This window comes from Pseudophryne corroboree, chromosome 3 (assembly GCF_028390025.1).
Source record: "Pseudophryne corroboree isolate aPseCor3 chromosome 3, aPseCor3.hap2, whole genome shotgun sequence".
Classification (NCBI taxonomy): domain Eukaryota; kingdom Metazoa; phylum Chordata; class Amphibia; order Anura; family Myobatrachidae; genus Pseudophryne; species Pseudophryne corroboree.
The window spans coordinates 162349796-162371750 of record NC_086446.1 but is presented as its reverse complement, the minus strand read 5'-3'; the positions used below and the strand labels follow the sequence as shown (position 1 = coordinate 162371750).

The following is a 21955-nucleotide window of genomic DNA, read 5'->3' as shown; positions in this document are numbered from 1 at the left end:
GCGGACGCTGAATCCAGGAAGTGTGTGGAGGGCCTTCCATACAAGGGTCAGGCTCTCTTTGGGGAGGCGCTGGATGCGTGTATTGCCACGGCTACCGCAGGTAAGTCTCCTTTTCTCCCCTCAGCTGCACCGGCTACGAAGAAGCCTTTTACACCAGCCACGTCACAGTCCTTTCGGGCCGCGAGGTATAGAAAGAACAAGCCTTCGAACACCTTCTTCAGAGGTGGTCGTGCCAAGGGAAAGAAACCTGCTCCCGCAGGCTCCCAAGCCCAGAAGCCCGCTTCTGATACCCCTAAGTCCTCCGCATGACGGTGGACAGCTAGGCCTGGAGGAAGGTCAGGTGGGGGCAAGACTCCGGCAATTCAGCCATGTCTGGATGTTGTCGGGCCTGGGTCCTGGATATAGTGTCCAGGGGGTACAGACTGGAGTTTCAAGATCCCCCACCTCACCGTTTCTTCAAGTCAGGCTCTGCTGGCGAACAGAACAATTCTTCTGGAGGCCATCAGAAAATTGATGATGTCAGAGGTCATTGTTCCAGTTCCACCTCAGCAGTGGAACAAGGGTTATTATTCAAACCTTTTTGTGGTACCAAAACCGGTTGGTTCGGTACGGCCTATTCTAAACTTAAAGTCTTTGAACCCTTAACTCAGGCAGTTCAAATTCAAGATGGAATCTCTGAGAGCTGTCATCTCAGGACTCACGGAGAAGGAGTTCCTGGTGTCGCTGGACATCAAGGATGCTTACCTCCACATTCTCATTTGGTCGCCGCATCAGGCATATCTCCAGTTTGCACTGTTGGACGATCACTATCAGTTCCAGGCGCTGCCGTTTGGCCTCTCCACAGCACCAATGATCTTCACCAAGGTGATGGCGGAGATGATGGTTCTCCTCCACAAGCAAGGGGTGAACATAATTCCATATCTGGACGATCTCCTGATCAAGGCGTCATCCAGGGAGAGGTTGTTGCGATCCATCGCGCTCACGACACAGCTGCTCAGGAAGCACAGTTGGATCCTGAACCTTCCAAAGTCTCATCTGGAGCTGACAAGGAGGCTGTCTTTCCTGGGAATGATCCTCGACACGGAAGTGCAGAGGGTTTTTCTCCCGGTGGAGAAGGCATTGGTGATTCAAACAATGGTCTAGGATGTCATAAAACCTACCCGGGTATCGGTTCATCAATGCATCCATCTTCTGGGGAAGATAGTTGCCGCCTACGAGGCTCTGCAGTACGGCAGGTTTCATGCTCAACTTTTTCAGCTGGACCTATTGGACCAGTGATCGGGCTCTCACCTACACATGCACAAGATGATACGCCTGTCTCCGAAGGCCAGGATTTCACTCCTCTGGTGGCTGCAACTTTCACACCTTATGGAAGGCCAAAGGTTCAGAATTCAAGACTGGATCCTTTTAACCACAGATGCAAGTCTAGGAGGTTGGGGAGCAGTCGCTCTGGGTGAAACCTTTCAGGGACGGTGGTCGAATCAAGAATCCCTACTCCCAATAAACATTCTGGAGCTAAGGGCCGTGTACAACGCCCTTCTGCAAGCAGCACACCTTCTACAGGATCGGGCTGTTCAGGTGCAGTCGGACAATGTGACCACGGTGGCCTACATAAACCGACAAGGCAGAATGAAGAGCAGGGCTGCCATGTCAGAGGTGTTAAGAATCCTCCTCTGGGCAGAAAGACACGTGATGGCAATGTCGGCAATCTTCATTCCGGGAGTAGACAACTGGGAAGCAGACTTCCTCAGCCGCCACAATCTCCATCGGTGAGAGTGGGGCCTCCACCCGGAGGTGTTCGAGGAGGTAACCGGTTGGTGGGGGGTTCCTCACATAGACATGATGGCCTCCCACCTCAACAAGAAGCTGGGGAGGTACTGTTCCAGGTCAAGAGACCCACAGGCAGTGGCGGTGGATGCACTGGTGACACTGTGGGTGTTCAAGTCAGTGTATGTGTTCTCTCCACTTCCTCTGATACCAAAGGTTCTTCAGCTGGTGAGAAGAACAAGGGTTCTGGCAATGCTCATTGCTCCTTACTGGCCAAGGAGAGCTTGGTACGCGAATCTGCTGGATCTTCTGTTAGAAGATCCAAGGCCCTTACCTCTTCAGGAGGATCTGCTACTGCAGGGGCCGTTCGCTTATCAAGACGTACCGCGGCTACGTTTGATGGCATGGCGGTTGAACGCCAGATCTTAGCTCGAAAAGGTATCCCGAGTGAAGTTATTTCTACCCTGATGCAGGCTAGAAAGGGGGTAACGTCTAAACATTACCATCGTATTTGGAAAAAATATGTTTCTTGGTGCGAATCCAAGAAATTTCCAGTGGTGGAGTTTTAACATAGACGTTTGCTCCTTTTCCTGCAAGCAGGTGTGGATATGGGTCTGAGATTGGGCTCCATCAAGGTCCAAATCTCTGCTTTGTCCATCTTCTTCCAAAAACAATTGGCTGTCCTCCCTGAGGTTCAGACCTTTTTGAAAGGGGTTCTGCACATCCAGCCTCCCTTTGTGGCGCCGACGGCTCCCGGGGATCTGGACATGGTGCTGCAGTTCCTGCAATCTGCTTGGTTTGAGCCTCTGCTGGAGGCTGGCATCAAGTTTCTCACGTGGAAGGCGGTCACTTTTTTGGCCTTAGCTTTTGCTCGACGCGTGTCGGAATTGGGGGCTTTATCCTGGAAGAGTCCCTATTTGATCTTCCATGAAGATAGGGCGGAACTTAGTACTCGTCCACAGTTCCTGCCTATGGTTGTATCGGCTATCCATATCAACCAGCCTATTGTGGTGCCAGTGGCTACTGACTCCTCAATTGCTTCAAAGGCCTTGGATGTTGTGAGGGCTTTGAAGATTTATGTGAAGAGGACAGCTCACCATCGAAAGACTGACTCCTTGTTTGTCCTCTATGATCCCAAGAAAATTGGGTGTCCTGCTTCTAAGCAGTCAATTTCATGCTGGATCAAGTTCACCATCCAGCATGCATATTCTACGGCAGGATTGCCGTGTCCAAAATATGTAAAGGCCCATTCTACTCGTAAAATGGGCTCTTCCTGGGTGGCTGCCCGGGGTGTCTCGGCTTTACAACTTTGCCGAGCTGCTACTTGGTCTGGGTTGAACATGTTTGCCAAGTTTTACAAGTTCGATACTTTGGCCTCTGATGACCTCAAGTTTGGTCAAGCAGTGTTGCAGGAGCCTCCGCGCTCTCCCTCCCATACTGGGAGCTTTGGTACATCCCCATGGTACTAATATGGACCACAGCATCCTCTAGGACATAAGAGAAAATAGGATTTTAGTTACCTGAACAGTAAATCCTTTTCTCGTAGTCCGTAGAGGATGCTGGGCGCCCGCCCAGCGCTGCATTTTCCTGCTTTGGCTTTTGTTGTTCAGTACTGCCTGGTTCTAGGTAAGTTCTGTGTTATTTACTGTTTCAGTACTGTTTCAGCTGTTGCTGAGTTGTTCCGGCATGTTGGACGGATTTGCCTGTTGTGTGAGCTGGTATGAATCTCTCCACTATCTGTAATTCCTTCTCTCGAAGTATGTCGTCTCCTCGGGCACAGTTTCTAGACTGAGTCTGGTAGGAGGGGCATAGAGGGAGGAGCCAGCCCACAGTATTAAACTCTTAAAGTGCCAATGGCTCCTGGTGGACCCGTCTATACCCCATGGTACTAATATGGACCCCAGCATCCTCTACGGACTAAGAGAAAAGGATTTACCGTTCAGGTAATTAAAATCCTATTTTTTTATTTGACAGCTGTTATTATTTACAACAGAGAGGGTGTGCGATGGGTTCTTCCTTAGACTCCTCTTATGGTAACATGTATATGTTTGCGTTAGAAGCAAATGTTTTTTCAGATCGTGAGTGAAGTAAGAACATTATGTTATATAAAAGATACATAGATTATGTGTTTTTGCTGTGGTCTGGGAGTCAGCAGACATTTGTGGATGTGATGAGTGAAATTAACAGTTTGCAGACACCAATAAAATTCACATATACATGTAGTACAATGGAGACACATTTTCTGGGCGTTCATATTAGTGTAGTAGAGAATAAATTTGAAACAAGTGTACAGCAAACCTACAGATAGAAATACGCTGTTGGTGGCGTCTTTCTCAAATGATGCGGGTGGCCGTAATACCTGTACTCCAGAAAAAATTGCTAAGAGCATTACTAAATTTCTATCTAGAGGTTATGATCGGAAGTTATTGAATGCCCAAAAGGACAGTGTTCTAAGTATGTCCAGAACAGAATTGTTAAACCCTAAGAAGAGGGATCAAGAGCAGATCTTACCCTGGAGTAGTGATTATGCCAGTGATGGCTAACCTTGACACTCCAGCTGTTGTTGAACTACACATTCCAGCATGCCCTGCATTTAGTTTTAGCATGGCCAAATAACAAAACTGTAGCAGGGCATGATGGGATATGTAGTTGGACTATGCAGTAGCCAGCCCCTTTATTAAAAGAGCAAGTAAGGCCTTGTGGCCTTCGTAAATTCTGATAAAGATTTGCCCATGTTCTAAAATAAGAGACCGGTGGCTGCATTTAAACAGGGTAGTAACTGAAGGGACAAAAATCTGCCACCCGCAAGGACTGCCTTACTGTGGCAGTGACTTTCTATAGGAAGCTCTCCGTGCAAATCACAGCCAGACAGGCAGTCCCATTGGGATGTGTTTTCTTCCCCTGGGACTGCCTGCAAAAGAAGAGAAAGCGTTTCCCATGGGAAATCACTCCCCTGCTATGATGTCAGCCCTATCTAGCTTCTATAGGCTGCAGCAGATGCATTCCACAGAAGCCAGCCTGTTTAACAGTGGTGGAGTTAAGCTCCACCACTAACCAAACCACCACCCCCACTCCAAAGCACCTAAGTGATGTCAGCCATCAATCACCAGGACAGCATGGAGCATGGCCAGACTGGTAACAAGCGCTGCTGTTTATTAACCAAATTAAGTTAAATAAAAGCTTCTAATTGCCTAATTAATCATTAAGGGGGAGGAGTTCTGAACCAAGACCTAGGAGTTCTGACCAAGTCGCAATATCTTTACTTTAAAATAATGATTTTTCACAACTTTGCATCTGCCTTGGGTGCTGTGAGAAAAAAAAGCTGTGTTAAATCCTATTAAGAATTATGGTAGCTAAATCACAGCTTATTGGATGTATAATGAAAACCTCACTGCCTGCCACGTTAACTCTCAAATCAGGTTAATACAGCTAATTGTATATGCCCCTATATACTTAAGATAAAATAAAATATAACAGATCAGACGTATTTACGAGGTAGTTGTTAGGAAAATAATATCTTACATAGCTTAGAAACCTTGCATGCTAATATTTTGCATTGTGATAAAGTGATAAAAAGCTAACTTTTTTACTACTTGATTTTTGTTAGGTGCGGGATATGATGATGAAACAAGCACATTGGAGAAGGCAGATGATGCTATTCCACCTGGAAAAGAATACACATATGTTTGGCAAGTTCCAGAAAATTATGGACCTACCGAGTCTGACCCTGTCTGTATAACCACTGCTTATTACTCTCACAGTAATTCTTCTTATGATATAAATTCTGGATTGGTGGGTGCTATTCTCATCTGTAAGCCAGGTAATATATATGTGTCATTTACACTGCAGATATGTATCTTCATGAATTAATGTATTTTTAATTGATGTGTTTCTAATGCTGGCCATACACTGTGAGATCAAACTTCCCATCAGACAGACTAATTATCTGACATTACCATATACTGTACTGTCAGATAATCTTTCTGATGGTGAGTATATTTACTGTTAGATTGAAGCAGAAATTATCAGATTTATCATACATACTAGAAAATTTCTCATGCTGACAGAGCAATAATTGCTGCTTGATCATGGCCATACACTGCAGTTATCGGTCCGATCAACTGATAACTGCACAGCTTAGAGCTGCCTTAAGATGAACCATAATATCTTTGCCACTGAGGCTTTTCTTACCCCTATGATGAGCCTATTTTGGAATTTTTCAAGATGGTCACATTCTGTTACGAGGACTACAGTGTGCTATGGGCTATCTGATGGTTCTTGATTATGCTCACGCAATTACCTTTGCCCAGCAGTCTTTTAGCCTCCTGCAGCCAAATAATTTGCCTACAGCAGCCACCTTTCCAGGGCAAATTAGGTCCACCCCGTACTCAGATGCCCCCAGGTTTTATGTATAGACAAGGTGGCTATTGGAGGCTGGGCAAGAGTAGGTTGCAGAACAGTGAGACATTCACTGAACCCTACCTAGATACTGCTGCAGTACACACAGAGAGAAACAACCTAATGCACGTGAGTGCAACAGTGCGCATATTGGAATACAAATTAAACACAATCAGTATGTACATGCAACAATGCATAGGGTGTTATTAGAAACAAGACCGTGTATGAATGCAATAATGCACAGGGTGTTATAAGCAACCAAAAACTGTATATTAAAGCAACAATGCATAAGGTGGAGACAATAAAGAAATATAGGCAACGACAGTGCCTCTGTGGAAATTCCACACCAAAACCTGAGTACACGGCTAGCTGGATCCGATCAGGAAAGCAGTCAGACAGGGTCTCAGAATCACGGGTGTTTGCAGGCTAACAGGTTCTCACTTGCAGCAGTAACTATCACCAGCGATTTGGGAAGTGACCTGGAAGTGCATATAAAAGTCCTCCAACCAATAAGAACCCTAATTGCAAAAATAAGTGCAGCTGCCCTGCTGCACGCAATCTATCTCCTAAGCAACGGGGAATGCCATCTGCCTGCAGCGTACCCATTAATAGGAGTCTGGCGGCTTCCAGCGCCTGGCTTCCACCTGTTGCTAGGCGCTGGGCGGAGACCAGGAGACCTTGCACCCGGCATCCACCTGTTTCTAGGAGCCGGGCAGGTGAGAACGGGAGGTGCGGCATCCTGGCTCCCGCGCACCTCCCGGCGCTAACACATTCCAACATTAATTTCATAAATTTTATGAAGTACCTTGTTGTTTTCTAGAAGATTTTCCTGAAAATACCATTTGTTTGTATTTATCTGCTCACATGGATAAAAAAAAAGAATACCCCAAATGGGCAAAAGCGAGCATAATAGAGCTGGTCAAAGTTACAATAGTGCGACCAATGGTGGCATCTAAAGACAAAGCATGACTGCAGCATGTGTAGACACTGAAAGTGGGCATCTCTGTCCTTGCATATTTGGACACATGGATGTACACCAGGAAAGGGCATTGTTGCATCATTAGCATAAAGTCACAGACGAATCTGCAGCAAAAGATGTAAGGAAGGCCACAACTGCTACCAACTCAGAATCAGACCCTGTGAGGAGGAATGCCGCCTCCTTAACAGACTCCACCCCTGCAACAGACCCCACCTCCATTAGGGCTGCTTCCATAAATGTCCCCGGCTTGTTTTCCATCCAAATCCATCCCTGGATGTGTTGTTAGTGAGGCAGGGAGATGCTGCTGTCAGTGAGGAAGAGATATGTTGCTGTCAGTGAGGAAGAGATGTGCTGCTGCCAGTGAGGAAGAGATGTGCTGCTGTCAGTGCGGAAGAGATCTGCTGCTGTCAGTGAGGCAGTGATGTGCTACTGTTAGTGAGGCAGGGATGTGCTACTGTGTCAGTAAGGGAGTGATGTGCTGCTGTCAGTGAGGCAGGGATGTGCTGCTGTCACTGAAGCAGTGATGTGCTGCTGTCAGTAAGGGAGTGATCTGCTGCTGTTAGTGAGGTAGTGATGTGTTGCTGTCAGTGAGGCAGGGATGTGCAGCTGTTAGTGAGGCAGGGATGTGCTACTGTGTCAGTAAGGGAGTGATGTGCTGCTGGCAGTGAAGGAGTGATGTGCTGCTGTCAGTGAAGGAGTGATGTCCTGCTGTAAGTGAAGGAGTGATGTGCTGCTGTCAGTGAGGGAGTGATCTGCTGCTGCTAGTGAGGCAGTGATGTGCTGCTGTCAGTGAGGCAGGGGTGTGCTGCTGGCAGTGAAGCAGTAATGTTTGCTGTCAGTGAAGGAGTGATGTGCTGCTGTCAGTGAAGGAGTGATGTGGTGCTGTCAGTGAGGGAGTGATGTGCTGCTGTCAGTGAGGGCAGGGATGTGCTGCTGGCAGTGAGGCTGCCTAAAATCTGGACAATGGTGAAAAATGCAATTGGATCAGTGGTTTCAGAATGTATTTCAAACAGAAAAACACTCCCATCTACAACAAATAAAGACTTTCTCATAAGGGCCCTCATTCCGAGTTGTTCGCTCGCTAGCTGCTTTTAGCAGCTTTGCACACGCTAAGCCGCCGCCTACTGGGAGTGAATCTTAGCTTTGCAGAATTGCGAACGAAAGATTAGCAGAATTGCGAATAGAAATTTCTTTGCAGTTTGTGAGTAGCTCGAGACTTACTCTGCCACTGCGATCAGTTCAGTCAGTTTCGTTCCTGGTTTGACGTCACAAACACACCCAGCGTTCGCCCAGACACTCCCCCGTTTCTCCAGCCACTCCCGCGTTTTTCCCAGAAACGGCAGCGTTTTTCCGCACACACCCATAAAACGGCCAGTTTCCGCCCAGAAACACCCACTTCCTGTCAATCACACTACGATCAACAGAACGAAGACATTTCTTCGTTAAGCCGTGAGTAAAATACCAAACTTTTTTGCAAATTTACTTGGCGCAGACGCACTGCGAACATTGCGCATGCGCAGTTTGCGACAAATCGCTCCGTTGCGAAAAACACTAACGAGCGAACAACTCGGAATGAGGGCCAAGATACATAGAGTATATTTTTGTTATTAGAATCCTAGTAGAGTCTCTAATGTTTGTGTTTCTTATTTAATTATATCTTTCATAGGCTCCCTTACAGAGGAAGGATATCAACGTGGTATTCAGGAAAAAATCATTGTTCTGGCTATATTTGATGAAGGTAAGTTTTATTTATGCATTAAGATTGTGTATCTCCACTGACCAATATTATGATTCATTGGTAACAATAGAGTACCCCAATACTTCAACTAATTTCTATCCAAATGAAATCAAAATCTGTCTGCACTTGATTTTAAAATTGTTTCCAAAGACAATTTGATAAATCTGACAATAATAGTCTTTTAAATAATTGTATAATCGTCCTATAATGTATCATCCCATGAAAAACAGTATGTTATTCATTAAAATAATATTGCAAAATTCATCTTTCATTATCTAAATTCTCTTTCCTGAAGAAGGGAATCTTAAAAGAAACAACTATTTATTTTAATGTATCGCCCTATATGATTCAAGAATCTGTTGGCATGTAGTTTGCATTTTACTGAATCTACATATTGCAATTGTGTTTAGGAGATCTGTTTTGCAGTTGCCATTCCTAAAGGGAAGTTACAGTATGACTGGAAGAGCCACATCCATAGTTTTTCTCTATGAATTAAGTATTCTCTCATCCAGGCCCTAGGCAAGATACTGGTTTGGGTGCCCCCTCCCTCAAACAATCTACAGCACTCTAAACCTAATTCAGACCTAATTGCTGTGCTGCAAATGTGCAGAGGTCTGTGATAGTATAGTTACCGCCCAGAGAGAGTGAATCCCCGCCCCTTACAAGTGTGCAAATGCATGTGTACGCGGTGCGAAAACTTCGCCAATCAGCAGACAGCTGCAAATCCGTTTGCATCTCAGTCACCATTGAATGTTTTTTCCAGTCTGTGTAGCCTGTGCAGTCTGTGCGTGGCCCAGGACTTACTCCTCCAGTGCGATAGAATCAGGCTGTCCAGGGCCTGAGCTGACGTCACACACCCTCCCTGAAAACACTTGGGAACGCCTGCATTTTTCCAGACACTACCAGAAAATGGCCAGTTACCACCCCCAAACGTCTGCTTCCTATCAATTACCTTGCGTACACAGTGCAATCATAATTTTCACACCATTCTGTCGCTGTTTGGGCTTGCACCTGCGCATTGCGGTGCATACGCATGCATTCGATAATCGGCTGCTGTGCAATTTCGCACATCAGCGATCAGGTCTCAATTAGGCCCTATATTTTAACATAACCAGTAAACTGCTCTTTTGTTACAGTTTATTAGATGGATAAAAATTGTTAATATGTACAGTATAAAACATTCTTCTCTCTAATGTGTCTGGTTTCTCTAATTCATACAGTTATGGAATGAGATTTCATGAAAGCTTTAGTAAGAGTCAGTTTAATTACCAGGGTAGATTTATAATCTTTACAGAGTAAAATATATTTTATTCATATCATGGGATGATCTTCCCATACATTTTGAAGTATATAATATCACATATGCAGTAGTGAAAGAAATTATATTCAGTCAGAGGGAAATGCTTTCATTCATACTGTATACTGCCAGGGCCGTCTTAACAGCAGTGTAGGCCCCTGGGCACAGCAATGCACTGGGCCCCCTACCCATCCTCCAGCATTACGGGTGGGGGTTGCTATCAGCGGCAGCTTTGATGTCCCATGGGCGGTAGAGGGTGTTCTATCTTCCGCTCAACCTGGAGCAGTAATTTCTGCTAATTACTCCTTTACTGCCCAGATGGGGCTAAACTGTAGAAGGGGGCATTGGGCTGAATGAAGGGGCCCTGGTACATGACTTCCAGGGTGTTAGGGGGTGTTTAATACGTAGGGGAGGGGTGGTTAGTGGAGTGGGCTTAATATTTATCATTTTCTGGTGGGGGGGCAGATTGCTTAACTGCAGATATATCAAGTTCCTGAAAATATATTTCTTAGCTTAGATTGGGGAAAAAAATCAGAGAGTCCAACCTTTCAGAAGGTTCTGGGGACTTGGGGATCAGAATTCAGGAGCCAGAGAAATTCACCAACGAAAATATAAAACTGCATATTAGTCGTGTGGAGCTGAAGCAGGGACCAGCTGATGGAAGGCTGATATCTCTGGTTCTGGGCATAGTAGAGACAATTTGCCAGTGTCCACCAAAAGGGGAGAGTCACAGCTTTTGGATTATACCCTCAGACAATCTCTAAATCAGAGAGAACCTGAGATATCTGACTGGAAAGAGCAATTAACAGGCTCAGATGGGGACCTCTGCTTTCAAGTCAGATATCACCAGTTCCCCAGGGCCGATTTTCAAAAATCTGGTACCCCTGGAAAGAGGAGACCCTCAGCTATCAGCCTAGGGCCCTTAAACTCCTGGGGCCCTTGGGCAAGAGCCCATTGAGCCCATACGAAAAGACGGCCCTGTATACTGCTATTACTATTGTCACCCCCCAAAATAAATACTTCATTTTTATTATTCAAATCAATTTCCACAGATGCTTTTCTGTATATATTATTATTACAAGTAAAGTCCCAGAGGATATCATTAATCCTGAGATCTAGAGATTGAATACATCTATAAGGCAATGTACTGTAGGGATGCAGTCAAGATGCCGCCGGCCGGAATCCCGGCGGTCGAAATACCGACGCCGGAATCCCGACCGCCACAATCCCGACCGCCACAATCCCGACATATTCTCCCTCCGTGGGTGTCCACGACACCCATAGAGGGAGAATATAATAGTGTGCCAAGTGTATCGAGGCACCGTGCCCGCAGCGTGGTGAGCGAAGCGAGCCCGCAAGGGGCTGCGTTCCGCTCACCACCCCTGTCGGGATTGTGTGGTCGGGATTCCGGAGTCGGTATTTCGACCACCGGGATTCCGGACGGCGGCATTTAGTACTGATCCCGTACTGTATCTGCATGGGTACAAGCTGGAAAATAGCCTTTGTAGTTAAAACGCGGTGACGATCTGTACTCCCAGTGTCTATAGCTCATTGCCAGAAGCCTGGTTGTTAGCAGCACTCTTTGAAGGTGTATAATTGAAGTGGGTAATTGAATCATGTGGATATACATCGGGAAATTACCATTATGGTTGAAATGCTGCGATAGTGTGTACTCCCAGCGTGTATAGCTCACTGGTGCAGGTCCCAGCTATTGTCTACACTCAGTAAACACAGCCAGTGGGCACATCACGCAGACTGCTTCAGCAGGGATGTCTTAACAGCAGTGTAAGCCCCTGGGCAAAGCAATGCAGTGGGGCCCCTACCCACCCATTCACGGGAATAACAATGTAAACAGCCAATAAAATGAAATAAAAAAAGGCTAATGTGCTGCTCAACCAATACTAATAATAAATGAGGGCTAGAGTGTTTTTAATATGAACTTGGCAATCAGGAGACTAGTGCCTGGCTGCTGGGTAACCAGGTGAAATACAGGCTTAAAGTCAGCCAGCCACAGAACCTGGGTAATCCATGAGTGTCCCAGTTTAAATGGATAGCATGGTAAACCTACGCATATTTTATATGTGCACATATATATATAAATATATATATAAATAAAAGAGATAGAGAACTCGCACATATCTGTGAATCCGTTGGACTCTGACCAATTAAAAGAGTTGATGCTTCTGTATGGAGGAAACTAGGGTGGACAAAGATAATTCCTTCTCATATACTTTATTGAAGAAACAAACACACATCAATGCAACTGATAAATAAAAGTCTGAATGTATTGAGGGGAGTTATGCTGATTCACTGGAGGCAGTTCATGAGAATGACAAAGAGGATACTGTAAGTTTGGTTAAGAGCCACAAAGAATTGTAGTCCCAGGTATTTGAAAGACATGGCTAAAGAACTCTGGAAGAAACTGGATACTGGAGAAGCTGTGGAAAACTGTGAAGACTTGACGAGAGAAATGCAGACTTTGGATATTCAAAAGATGAGGTTGATAAACTGAAGAACTGTGGACTCTGGGTAATTGTAAGCCAAGACTGGAGAACTGTGAAGACTGAGGCTGAATCTTTAATGCGAGACTTGAACAATTCTTTGCCTGTGCCTTTAAGAGAAGAATATTCCGGGGAAGATGGCACCCAACCACAGGACTCAGGATAGGCCGGCGGTACCGCCCAGTTAACTGTACAGCGTACTGGGGACCTGGCAGGTATCAAACAGCGAGGAATGGCTAGCGAACACAGGGAGCGGAGTAGGGACCAGGACACATTGATGGACACAGATAAATCTGCTGGAGCTTTGAGCTGGGATACTGTCTAGTAACAACAAAGCACTGGCAGAGAGTGCCTAAAGCTCAGCTTATTTATAGGAAGTGAAGCCATGGCACAGAATAATCTGTTCTCCAACATGGCTGCCTCCTGTGCTGCAAACACACAGAAGCACTGCAGCTTACCTGATCCTCAATCCTCATGGCCTCCCAGAAGTCACTACATCCTCACTGCTGACTGCCCCCCCTGCAGCCACACTAGCACCATGGCAGCCATACCGACAGCGGCCGGACCCCGCGGAGGTGAGCGCCCATGCCATGTCCTCCTGTGGTTGCACAACAGTGCCAACAGCCGCAGCGGCAGTGGCCGGACCCCATGGCGGTGAGTACCTGCCTCATTACAGTACCCCCCTACTTGAGGGTGGAATCCGGACACCTTCGAGGCTTACTAGGATTCTTGGCATGGAATATTTGAATCAATCTTGGAGCATGGACATCCTTCGCAAAGACCCAAGACACCTCCTCTGGGCCGTATCCTTTCCAATCAAGGAGGTACTGAAGACAACCATATCGGCGACGGGAATCTAAAATTTCCTTGACTTCAAATTCTTCACCTTTCATAGTTTTAATTTTAGGAGGTCTGGAGAATGTAGCACAAAATTGGTTGAGAACTAAGGGTTCGAGATGTATGAAAGGCGTTTGGAATCTTGAGAGAGGTAGACAATCACTTTGTATGCCATAGGATAAAGAATCTTCTCGATAGGAAAAGGTCCCAAAATTTCTTGGACGGGACTTTAAACTTGAGGTTATGTGTAAATTTCCATACTTGATCTCCTACTTTGTAGTTAGGAGCTGTCTTTCATTTCTTATCCACAAGAATTTGTATCACTTGGATGTTTTGATCAAAGATTTATGCACTTGTTTCCAAATTGTAGATAACTGCTTAAGCGTTTGGTCTGCCGCTGGAACCTCTTGAGCGGGAAGGGGTTGGAACTCTGGAACTTGGGGTTGGAAACCAAAATTAATGTAAAATGGTGTGGACTCTGAGGAGGAATGAAAGAGATTATTATGAGCAAACTCCGCTAGTGGAAGAAAATCTAGCCAATTATTTTGGGATGAAGACATGTACAGTAGAAAGAAAGTCTCAAGATCTTGATTTACTCTCTGTCCATCCGTTTGTGGATGATAGGCGGTGGAAAAGTTTAATTTGATGTTTAGTGACGAGCAAAGAGACTTCTAACACTTGGCGACAAATTGCGGACCACGATCCAAAACAATTTCCTGAGGAAGACCATGTAATATGAAGATTTCTGAGATGAACAGTTTAACATATTGACTGACTGAGTCCGCCATTACTACCTTCTCTGGCACAGAATTCCAAATCCTTACTGCCCTTACTGTGAAGAACCCCTTCCTTCGTTGGGTATGACATTTTCTCTCCTCCCAGAGGGTGTCCGCATGTCCTGTGAAGAGATCTCTCAATAAACAAATCGCCTGACAGCTCCATGTATTGTTCCTTTATATATTTGTAAATATTAATAATGTCTCCTCTTAGATGCCTCTTTTCAATCAGAATCAGAATCAGAATCAGCTTTATTGGCCAGGTATACTTACGTATACTAGGAATTTGTCTTCGGTTTGCTATACAACAGCCAAGTAGGTAACAGGTAAGCAGGTGTGTGTGTGTGTGTGTGTGTGTGTGTGTGTGTGTGTGTGTGTGTGTTTGTTTGTGTGTGGGGGGCAAGTAAAGTTACACAGATAGGTATACCGTAGTGACACAAGTGAGTTACATGTACGTCTAGTCAGTCAATGTTCAGGAGTTTAGCAGGCGGACAGCTTGGGGAAAGAAACTTTTGAGGCTTCTGGTGGATCTGGCGGGGACAGCCCTGTAACGCCTGCCTGAAGGAAGCAAGTTAAACATGCTGTGGCCGGGGTGTAGCTGGTCTTTTACTATCTTCATTGCCCGCTTTTTAGCTCTGGACAAGTACAGGTCCTGGACTGAGGGAAGGTCGGCCCCGATGATCTTCTCTGCGGTTCTGACCACCTTTTGGAGCCTGCATCTGTCCCTCGCGCTGGCGGAGCTGTACCATACGAGTATCGAGGAGCACAGTACCGACTCCACAATCGCGGAGTAGAAGAGGAGCAGGAGCTTCTGTGGGATGTTGAACTTCCTTAGTTGCCTGAGGAAGAACAACCTCTGCTGCGCTTTCCCAACAGTGGCGTCAGTGTTGGACCCCAATTTAAGGTCCCTGGAGATTGTGGTCCCTAGAAACTTGAAGGAGTCCACTAGCGATACCACACTGTCAACAATCGTTAGCGGAGGTGCACTAGATGACTTCTTCCTGAAGTCCACTATCAGCTCAACAGTTTTGAGGGGGTTGAGGTCAAGGTTGTTGTGGATGCACCACTGGGCCAGCCGGTCTACTTCCCGTCTATAGGCCGATTCGTCCCTATCCTTGATGAGGCTGATGACGGTGGTGTCATCGGCGAATTTGATGATCCTTACTGATTGCGCCTCTGAGGTACAGTCATTTGTGTACAGGGAGAAGAGCAGGGGTGAGAGGACACAGCCCTGAGGGGCCCCTGTACTGATGGACCGCGCTTGAGAGGTGAATTCCCCCGCTTTCACCACCTGTGTCCTATCTGTCAGGAAGTCTATTATCCAGGAACAGGTAGCTTCTGGGACCCCTAGGCGAAGTAATTTGGGGTGGAGGATGCTGGGGACGATTGTATTGAAGGCCGAGCTGAAATCGACAAACAGGACCCTCGCGTAGGTACCGGGAATATCTAGGTGCTGTAGAATGTAGTGCAGGCCCAGGTTGACTGCATCCTCGACACACCGATTCGAGCGATAGGCGAACTGCAGGGGGTCCAGTTGGGGGCCAGTCACAGTTTTCAGGTGATTCAAAACCAGACGCTCGAACGTTTTCATGACCACAGACGTCAGTGCTATCGGCCTGTAGTCGTTTAGGTTCGTGATAGTGGGTTTCTTGGGGACCGGGACTATAGTAGACCTTTTGAGGCAGGAAGGGACTTTCTGTAGCTCCAGCGATTTATTGAAGATCTTGGTGAATATGGGGGCGAGCTGACCCGCACATGCTCTTAGGGCAGATGGTGACACTCCGTCAGGACCCGGAGCGTTCCTGGTTTTGGTCCTTTTGAACAATGCCTCCACCTCTTCTTGGGTGACTTGCAGTGCCTGGGGTTGGCCGTCGGTGTTCGGGGCATCGTAGAGGTGATTGTTTGGGTTGCAGGGGACTTCTTTTGCGAACCTGCAATAAAAGTGGTTCAGTTCATCTGCAAGGTCTTGGTGCATGGCGGTGGACTTTGATGTTTTCCTATAGTTGGTTATGGATTGCATTCCTTTCCATACAGATACGGGGTCATTGGTGGAGAGATCGTTTGTCAGCTTGTCCGAGAACCGCTTTTTTGCTAGCCTGATTCCTTTAGTCAGAGAGTTCCTAGTACGGTTGTATAGTGCTCTGTCACCGCTGCTATAGGCCTCCTCTTTGGCTCGACGAAGTTGCCTGAGCTGGGCATTGAACCAGGGCTTGTTGTTGTTGTAAATGCGGTAAGTCTTGGTAGGTACACACATGTCCTCACAGTAGCTGATGTAGGATGTGACAGTGTCTGTCAAGTCATTCAGGTCGGTTGCCGAGGCTTCAAAGACCCCCCATTCCGTGCAGTCAAAGCAGGCCTGGAGCTTCATCTTGGCCTCATTGGTCCATTTCTTGACAGTCCTAACGACAGGCTTAACTGCTCTCAGCTTCTGTGTATAGGTAGGGAGTAGGTGGGCGAGGCAGTGGTCAGATAGGCCGAGTGCAGCACGCGGGATAGACCGGAAGGCAGACTTGAGGGTAGTGTAGCAGTGATCAAGGGTGCGCCCTTCCCTAGTGGGACACGTGACTTGTTGTTTGTACTTAGGTAGCTCCTTGCTCAGGTTAGTTCTGTTGAAGTCACCCAGTACTATAAGCAGAGAGTCTGGGTGTTTTTGTTCTATGTTGGATATACATATGGCCAGGTGGTGCAGGGCTTCGTTCGCGCAGGCGAGGGGGGGGATGTACACTCCCACAAGGACAAGTGTACACATATGTAATCTAGTAAATCTTTCCTCATAATCCAGTGCCTCTAACCCCTTTATCAATTTTGTAGCTCGCCTCTGAACTCTTTCAAGCTTTAAGATATCTTTTTTTATAGTGTGGTGCCCAGAATTGTACACAATATTCAAGATGTGGCCGTACCAATGATTTATATAATGGCAGGATTACACTCTCATCCCTTGTCTCAATTCCCCATTTTATGCATGTTAATACCTTATTTGGGTACTGTTCTTAAGTCCATTATCAATAAGCACCCCCAAATCTTTTTCTATTACCGTTTCCCCTACATTTTCCTTATTTAATTTTAGGTTGCATGTTTATTTTTAGTCCCAAAGTGCATAACTTTACATTTTTCTATATTAAATATCATTCTCCATTTAGCTGCCCAAACTTCCATTTTAAATAAGTCATTCTGTAGGGACTCAGCATCCATTACCCTACACAGTTTAGTATCATCTGCAAAATTAAGACTGAGCTATCCAGACCTACTCCTAGGTCATTAATGAATACATGGGCGGATCCAGAAAAAAATGACAGGGGGGGCACCATGACTTGGGGGGTACTTTGTGCGCCAAAGGCAAGCACGCTCCTGGGAAAGTGGGTATGGCCCACAATAATAAGCGTGGCTTCAAAGGGAATGCTGTATCCATGAGCTAGTGGGTGACAGGAATGGTAGACATGGAGACACAGTGGGTGACAGGGAAAAGTTGACATGGAGAGGGAGAGGGTGATGCTTTGAAGAGGGTAACAGGAGAGAGAGGCGGATGTCGAGATAGTGATGCAGGGGAAAGGCAGTGTGTGAAAGGAGAGGGTGACAGGGAGAGGAAGTGGATGATGAGAGGGAGAAGGTGACGGCAGAGGCAGTAGGAGACAGGGAAAGGTAGTGGGTGACATTAAAAGGGTGACAGGGAGAGACAATGGATGACACCAGATAGAGGTTGATTGGGAGAGGCAGTGGATGATATATAGGGGGGCACTGGGCTGAATGGGAAATAGGCACTGACATGGTGGGAAGGGGTGGCACTATGTTGGAGAAGGGGGTACACTGGGCTTAATAAGGGAGGGAATACCCAGGGCTGGTAGGGTGGGAGACATTGGGATGGGAGGGGGGCCAGTGAGATGGTGGGGGACGCTAGGCAGGATGGGAAGGGGGCAGGGGGATCCCTGTGACTGAACTGGCAGGTAAGTTCTAGGTGGGGGGGCAATGACATCGATGGGCGCAGTGGGCTGGTGGGGGGCACACAAAGAATTACCCCTACCCACTGATATACCACCCCTGTACCCCCACACTAACACTGTTGATGGCCCCCTGCTATGGAAACTGTTCCCTGGTACTGGCATTGAGAAGAGTGGACGGAAGGTACCAGGGGTAGGATGGGGAGCGGACCTTTACCTGATGTCAGATATGGAGATCTGGCTGCAGCAGGGCCGGTGCTAGGGTGTTCGGCGCCCCCCTGCAAACTATAAATTTGCGCCCTCCCATAATCCTTTGGCGCGCGCCGGGAAAAGGGGTGTGGTCTCACAAGGGGCATGGCAACACAATAGTACCCCCATTTAAATTTACGCCAAAATGTAGCACAATCTTATTTATCTTATACGTAATGCCCCACCCGTAGTAGTAGCGTCCTTATGCATAATGCCCCCCCCAGTAGTATTAGCGTCCTTATGCATAATGCCTCCCCAGTAGTAGTAGCGTCCTTATACGTAATGCCTCCCCCAGTAGTAGTAGCGTCCTTATACGTAGTGTACTCCAAGTAGTAGTAGCGTCCTTATACATAATGCCCCTTCCAGTAGTAGTAGCGTCCTTACACGTAATGGCCCCCCCAGTAGTAGTAGCATCCTTATACGTAATGCCCCCCCAGTAGTAGTAGCGTCCTTATACGTAGTGCACTCCAAGTAGTAGTAGCGTCCTTATACGTAGTGCACCCCCAGTAGTAGTAGCGTCCTTATACATAATGCCCCTTCCAGTAGTAGTAGCATCCTTACACGTAATGGCCCCCCCAGTAGTAGTAGCATCCTTATACGTAATGCCCCCCCAGTAGTAGTAGCGTCCTTATACGTAGTGCACTCCAAGTAGTAGTAGCGTCCTTATACGTAGTGCACCCCCAGTAGTAGTAGTGTCCTTATATGTAAAGCCCCCCCCAGTAGTAGTAGTAGCGTCCTTACACGTAATGGCCCCCCCAGTAGTAGTAGCGTCCTTATATGTAATGTCCCCCCCCAGTAGTAGTAGTAGTGTCCTTACACGTAATGGCCCCCCCAGTAGTAGTAACATCCTTATACATAATGCCCCCCAGTAGTAGTAGCGTCCTTACATGTAACGCCCGCCAGTAGTAGTAGCGTTATACTTAATGCCCCCCTCTAGTAGCATCCTTATACGTAATGCCCCCCCCAGTAGTAGTAGCGTCCTTACACGTAATGGCCCCCCCAGTAGTAGTAGCGTCCTTACATGTGATGCCCCCCCAGTAGTAGTAGCGTCATTATATGTAATGCCCCCCCTGTAGTTGCGTCCTTACACGTAATGCACCCCCCCAGTAGTAGCGTCCATAAAACGTGTGCGCACACACACAATTCACACACATAGACACACACACACGCCCACCACACACACACACACACACACACACACACACACACACACACACACACACACATTTCTCTGTCACCCACCACTTACCTAAGCCACTGTCTCCCTCAGTACAGCACTGCAGCAGCCTGGTCCGTGTAGCTCCGCCCCTTCTGTCCCGTTTAGCTCCGCCCATTCCGGTCCGTGTAGCTCCGCCCCCTCCTTTGATATGTATCGAGCCACTGACACACAGGTGAGGGAAGGGGGGAGTGGGCTTTTCATGCTGCCAGCGCCGCACAGCAGCTGGCAGCAGCACGGGTGTCAGGACGGCACTCAGCAGCAGGACGCGGACCGGACAGAGGGGGACTTCAGTGCAGTCTAGCAACAGGACTGCACCATCTCCCCCCGTACTGCAGGGGCCGCCGCCGCGTCCCATTTTCCCTTACAGTTTCGTGCACTATCAATAAAAAAAAATCTTCTTCTAAACGACAGGGGGGGCACGTGCCTTGGTGCCCCCCCCCTGGATCCGCCACTGAATGAATATATTGAACAGTAGTGGCCCGAGTATTGACCCAGTTGGAAAACATTCCATCAACTACCACTTGCTGTTCCCTGTTATCCAGCCAATTACGTACCCAAGTACAAATAGTGTTTGCTAGACCGAGCTCTCTTAATTTGAAAATCAACCTTATGTGAGGCACCGTTTTGAAGGCTTTAGCAAAATCTAAATATACCACATCTACTGCATTTCAACGGTCAAGATTATTGTTCAGTGTCTCACAGAAGCTAAATAAGTTAGTTTGACATGACCTGTTCCTCACAAACCATGCTGGTTCCTATTAATAACCTCGGAGGTCTCCAAGTACTCCTGTATGCTATCCCTTAATATTCTTTCCAATATTTTCCCCACTATAGATGTCAAACTTAACGGTCTATAGTTACCAGGATGAGTTTTGATTCCCTTTATAAATATTGGTACTACCTCTGCTATGCACCAGTCCTTTGATATCATGCCTGTTTTAATTGAATCATAGAAAATCAAATATAAGGGCCTTGCTAGTTCTGAGTTTGGCTTTAGTATGACAAAATCCCGACGGTCAATATCCCGACAACAATTGACAGATGGTCAAAATCCCAACAAGGTCAAAATACCGACATTTAAAATACAGAATAGGTCAAATACCTACATTTAAAATATCGACAAGTCAAAAGGTTGACACAATTTTTTGTTGTTGTGTATGTCGACATTGACACCGTATAAATGTACCGCGTCCCCTCACATGGCTGGCTGCACTCACCATGTTTCAGGCACGGTGCCTCGCTGCACTCGGCGCACTATTATATTCCATCTCCCACTGAGATGGTAAAGTATGAACAAGTCAGTTTCAATGAAAAAATCATAAAGAAATCATGTCGACTTTTTGACCTATCGACATTTTTAATGTCTGTATTTTGACCATGTTGGTATTTTAAATGTCCATATTTTGACATTGTTGGGATTTTGACTATCTGTCAATGGTTGTCATGATTTTGACCATCAGGATTTTGATTGTAGGTAAATTGACCGCATCCCCTGAGTTTAGCTCCATAAGAACCCTTGGGTGAAGTCCTTCTGGATCAGGAGATTTATTAATCTTAATTTTGTTTAGTCACTGTCTGACTACTTCCTCACTCAAACAAGTACTAAGAAATAGTATATTATCATTACTTATGTTATTCACTACTTTCACCATCTGGTTCTCTCTAGTAAACACTGATGAAAAAAATGTGTTCAGTATTTCTGCTTTTTCTTTGTCATCATTAATCAAAACTCCCAACTCTCCTTTTAATGGTCCTATATTTTCTATTTTTAACCTTTTACCGTGTATATACTTTTTAGGGTTTGTTTTACTCTCCTTAGTGATTTGCTTTTCGTTTTCTATTTTATCTGCTCTTAATTTCTTATTTGCATTTTTTGTTACATTCCTTGTAGTATTGGAATGACGCTGCCTTCCCATCTGATTTAAACACTTTGAAGGCCTCTTTTTACCATTTCTTCCTTAACCTCATTATTAAGCCACATCGGTTTGAATTTAGAACTCCTGTGTTTACTGCCCATGGGAATTAATTTATAAGTATATTTATTGAGCAACATTTTAAAAACATCCCACATTTCAGCAATGTTCTTACCATGAAACAAAGTTTCCCAATCAATGTACATTAGTGCTTGTTTCAGCATGCTGAAATTTGCTTTTCTAAAGTTAAAAAAGTCTTAGTTGAACCATATTATGATCGCTGTTTCCCAAGGCCTCCCCTACTTTAGTGTTTGATATTATCTCCACATTATTAGTCAGTACTAGG

At 46.2% G+C, this 21955-nt stretch overlaps 1 protein-coding gene and 1 long non-coding RNA gene across 3 annotated transcripts in view; one reads left to right on the top strand and one right to left on the bottom strand.

Moving 5' to 3' along the window:
* The window catches only part of LOC135054997 (coagulation factor VIII-like), a 638500-nt gene that overhangs the window by 125857 nt on the left and 490688 nt on the right, over nt 1-21955 (top strand). For both annotated transcript variants that reach the window (XM_063958535.1, XM_063958534.1), the window contains exons 4-5: nt 5375-5587; nt 8811-8882. In XM_063958535.1, coding sequence (XP_063814605.1) covers nt 5375-5587; nt 8811-8882 — 285 coding nt within the window. The remainder of the gene's footprint in view (nt 1-5374; nt 5588-8810; nt 8883-21955) is intronic.
* Nucleotides 1-21955, bottom strand: part of LOC135054998 (uncharacterized) — a 221347-nt gene that overhangs the window by 6094 nt on the left and 193298 nt on the right. The gene's annotated exons all lie outside the window — the stretch shown is intronic.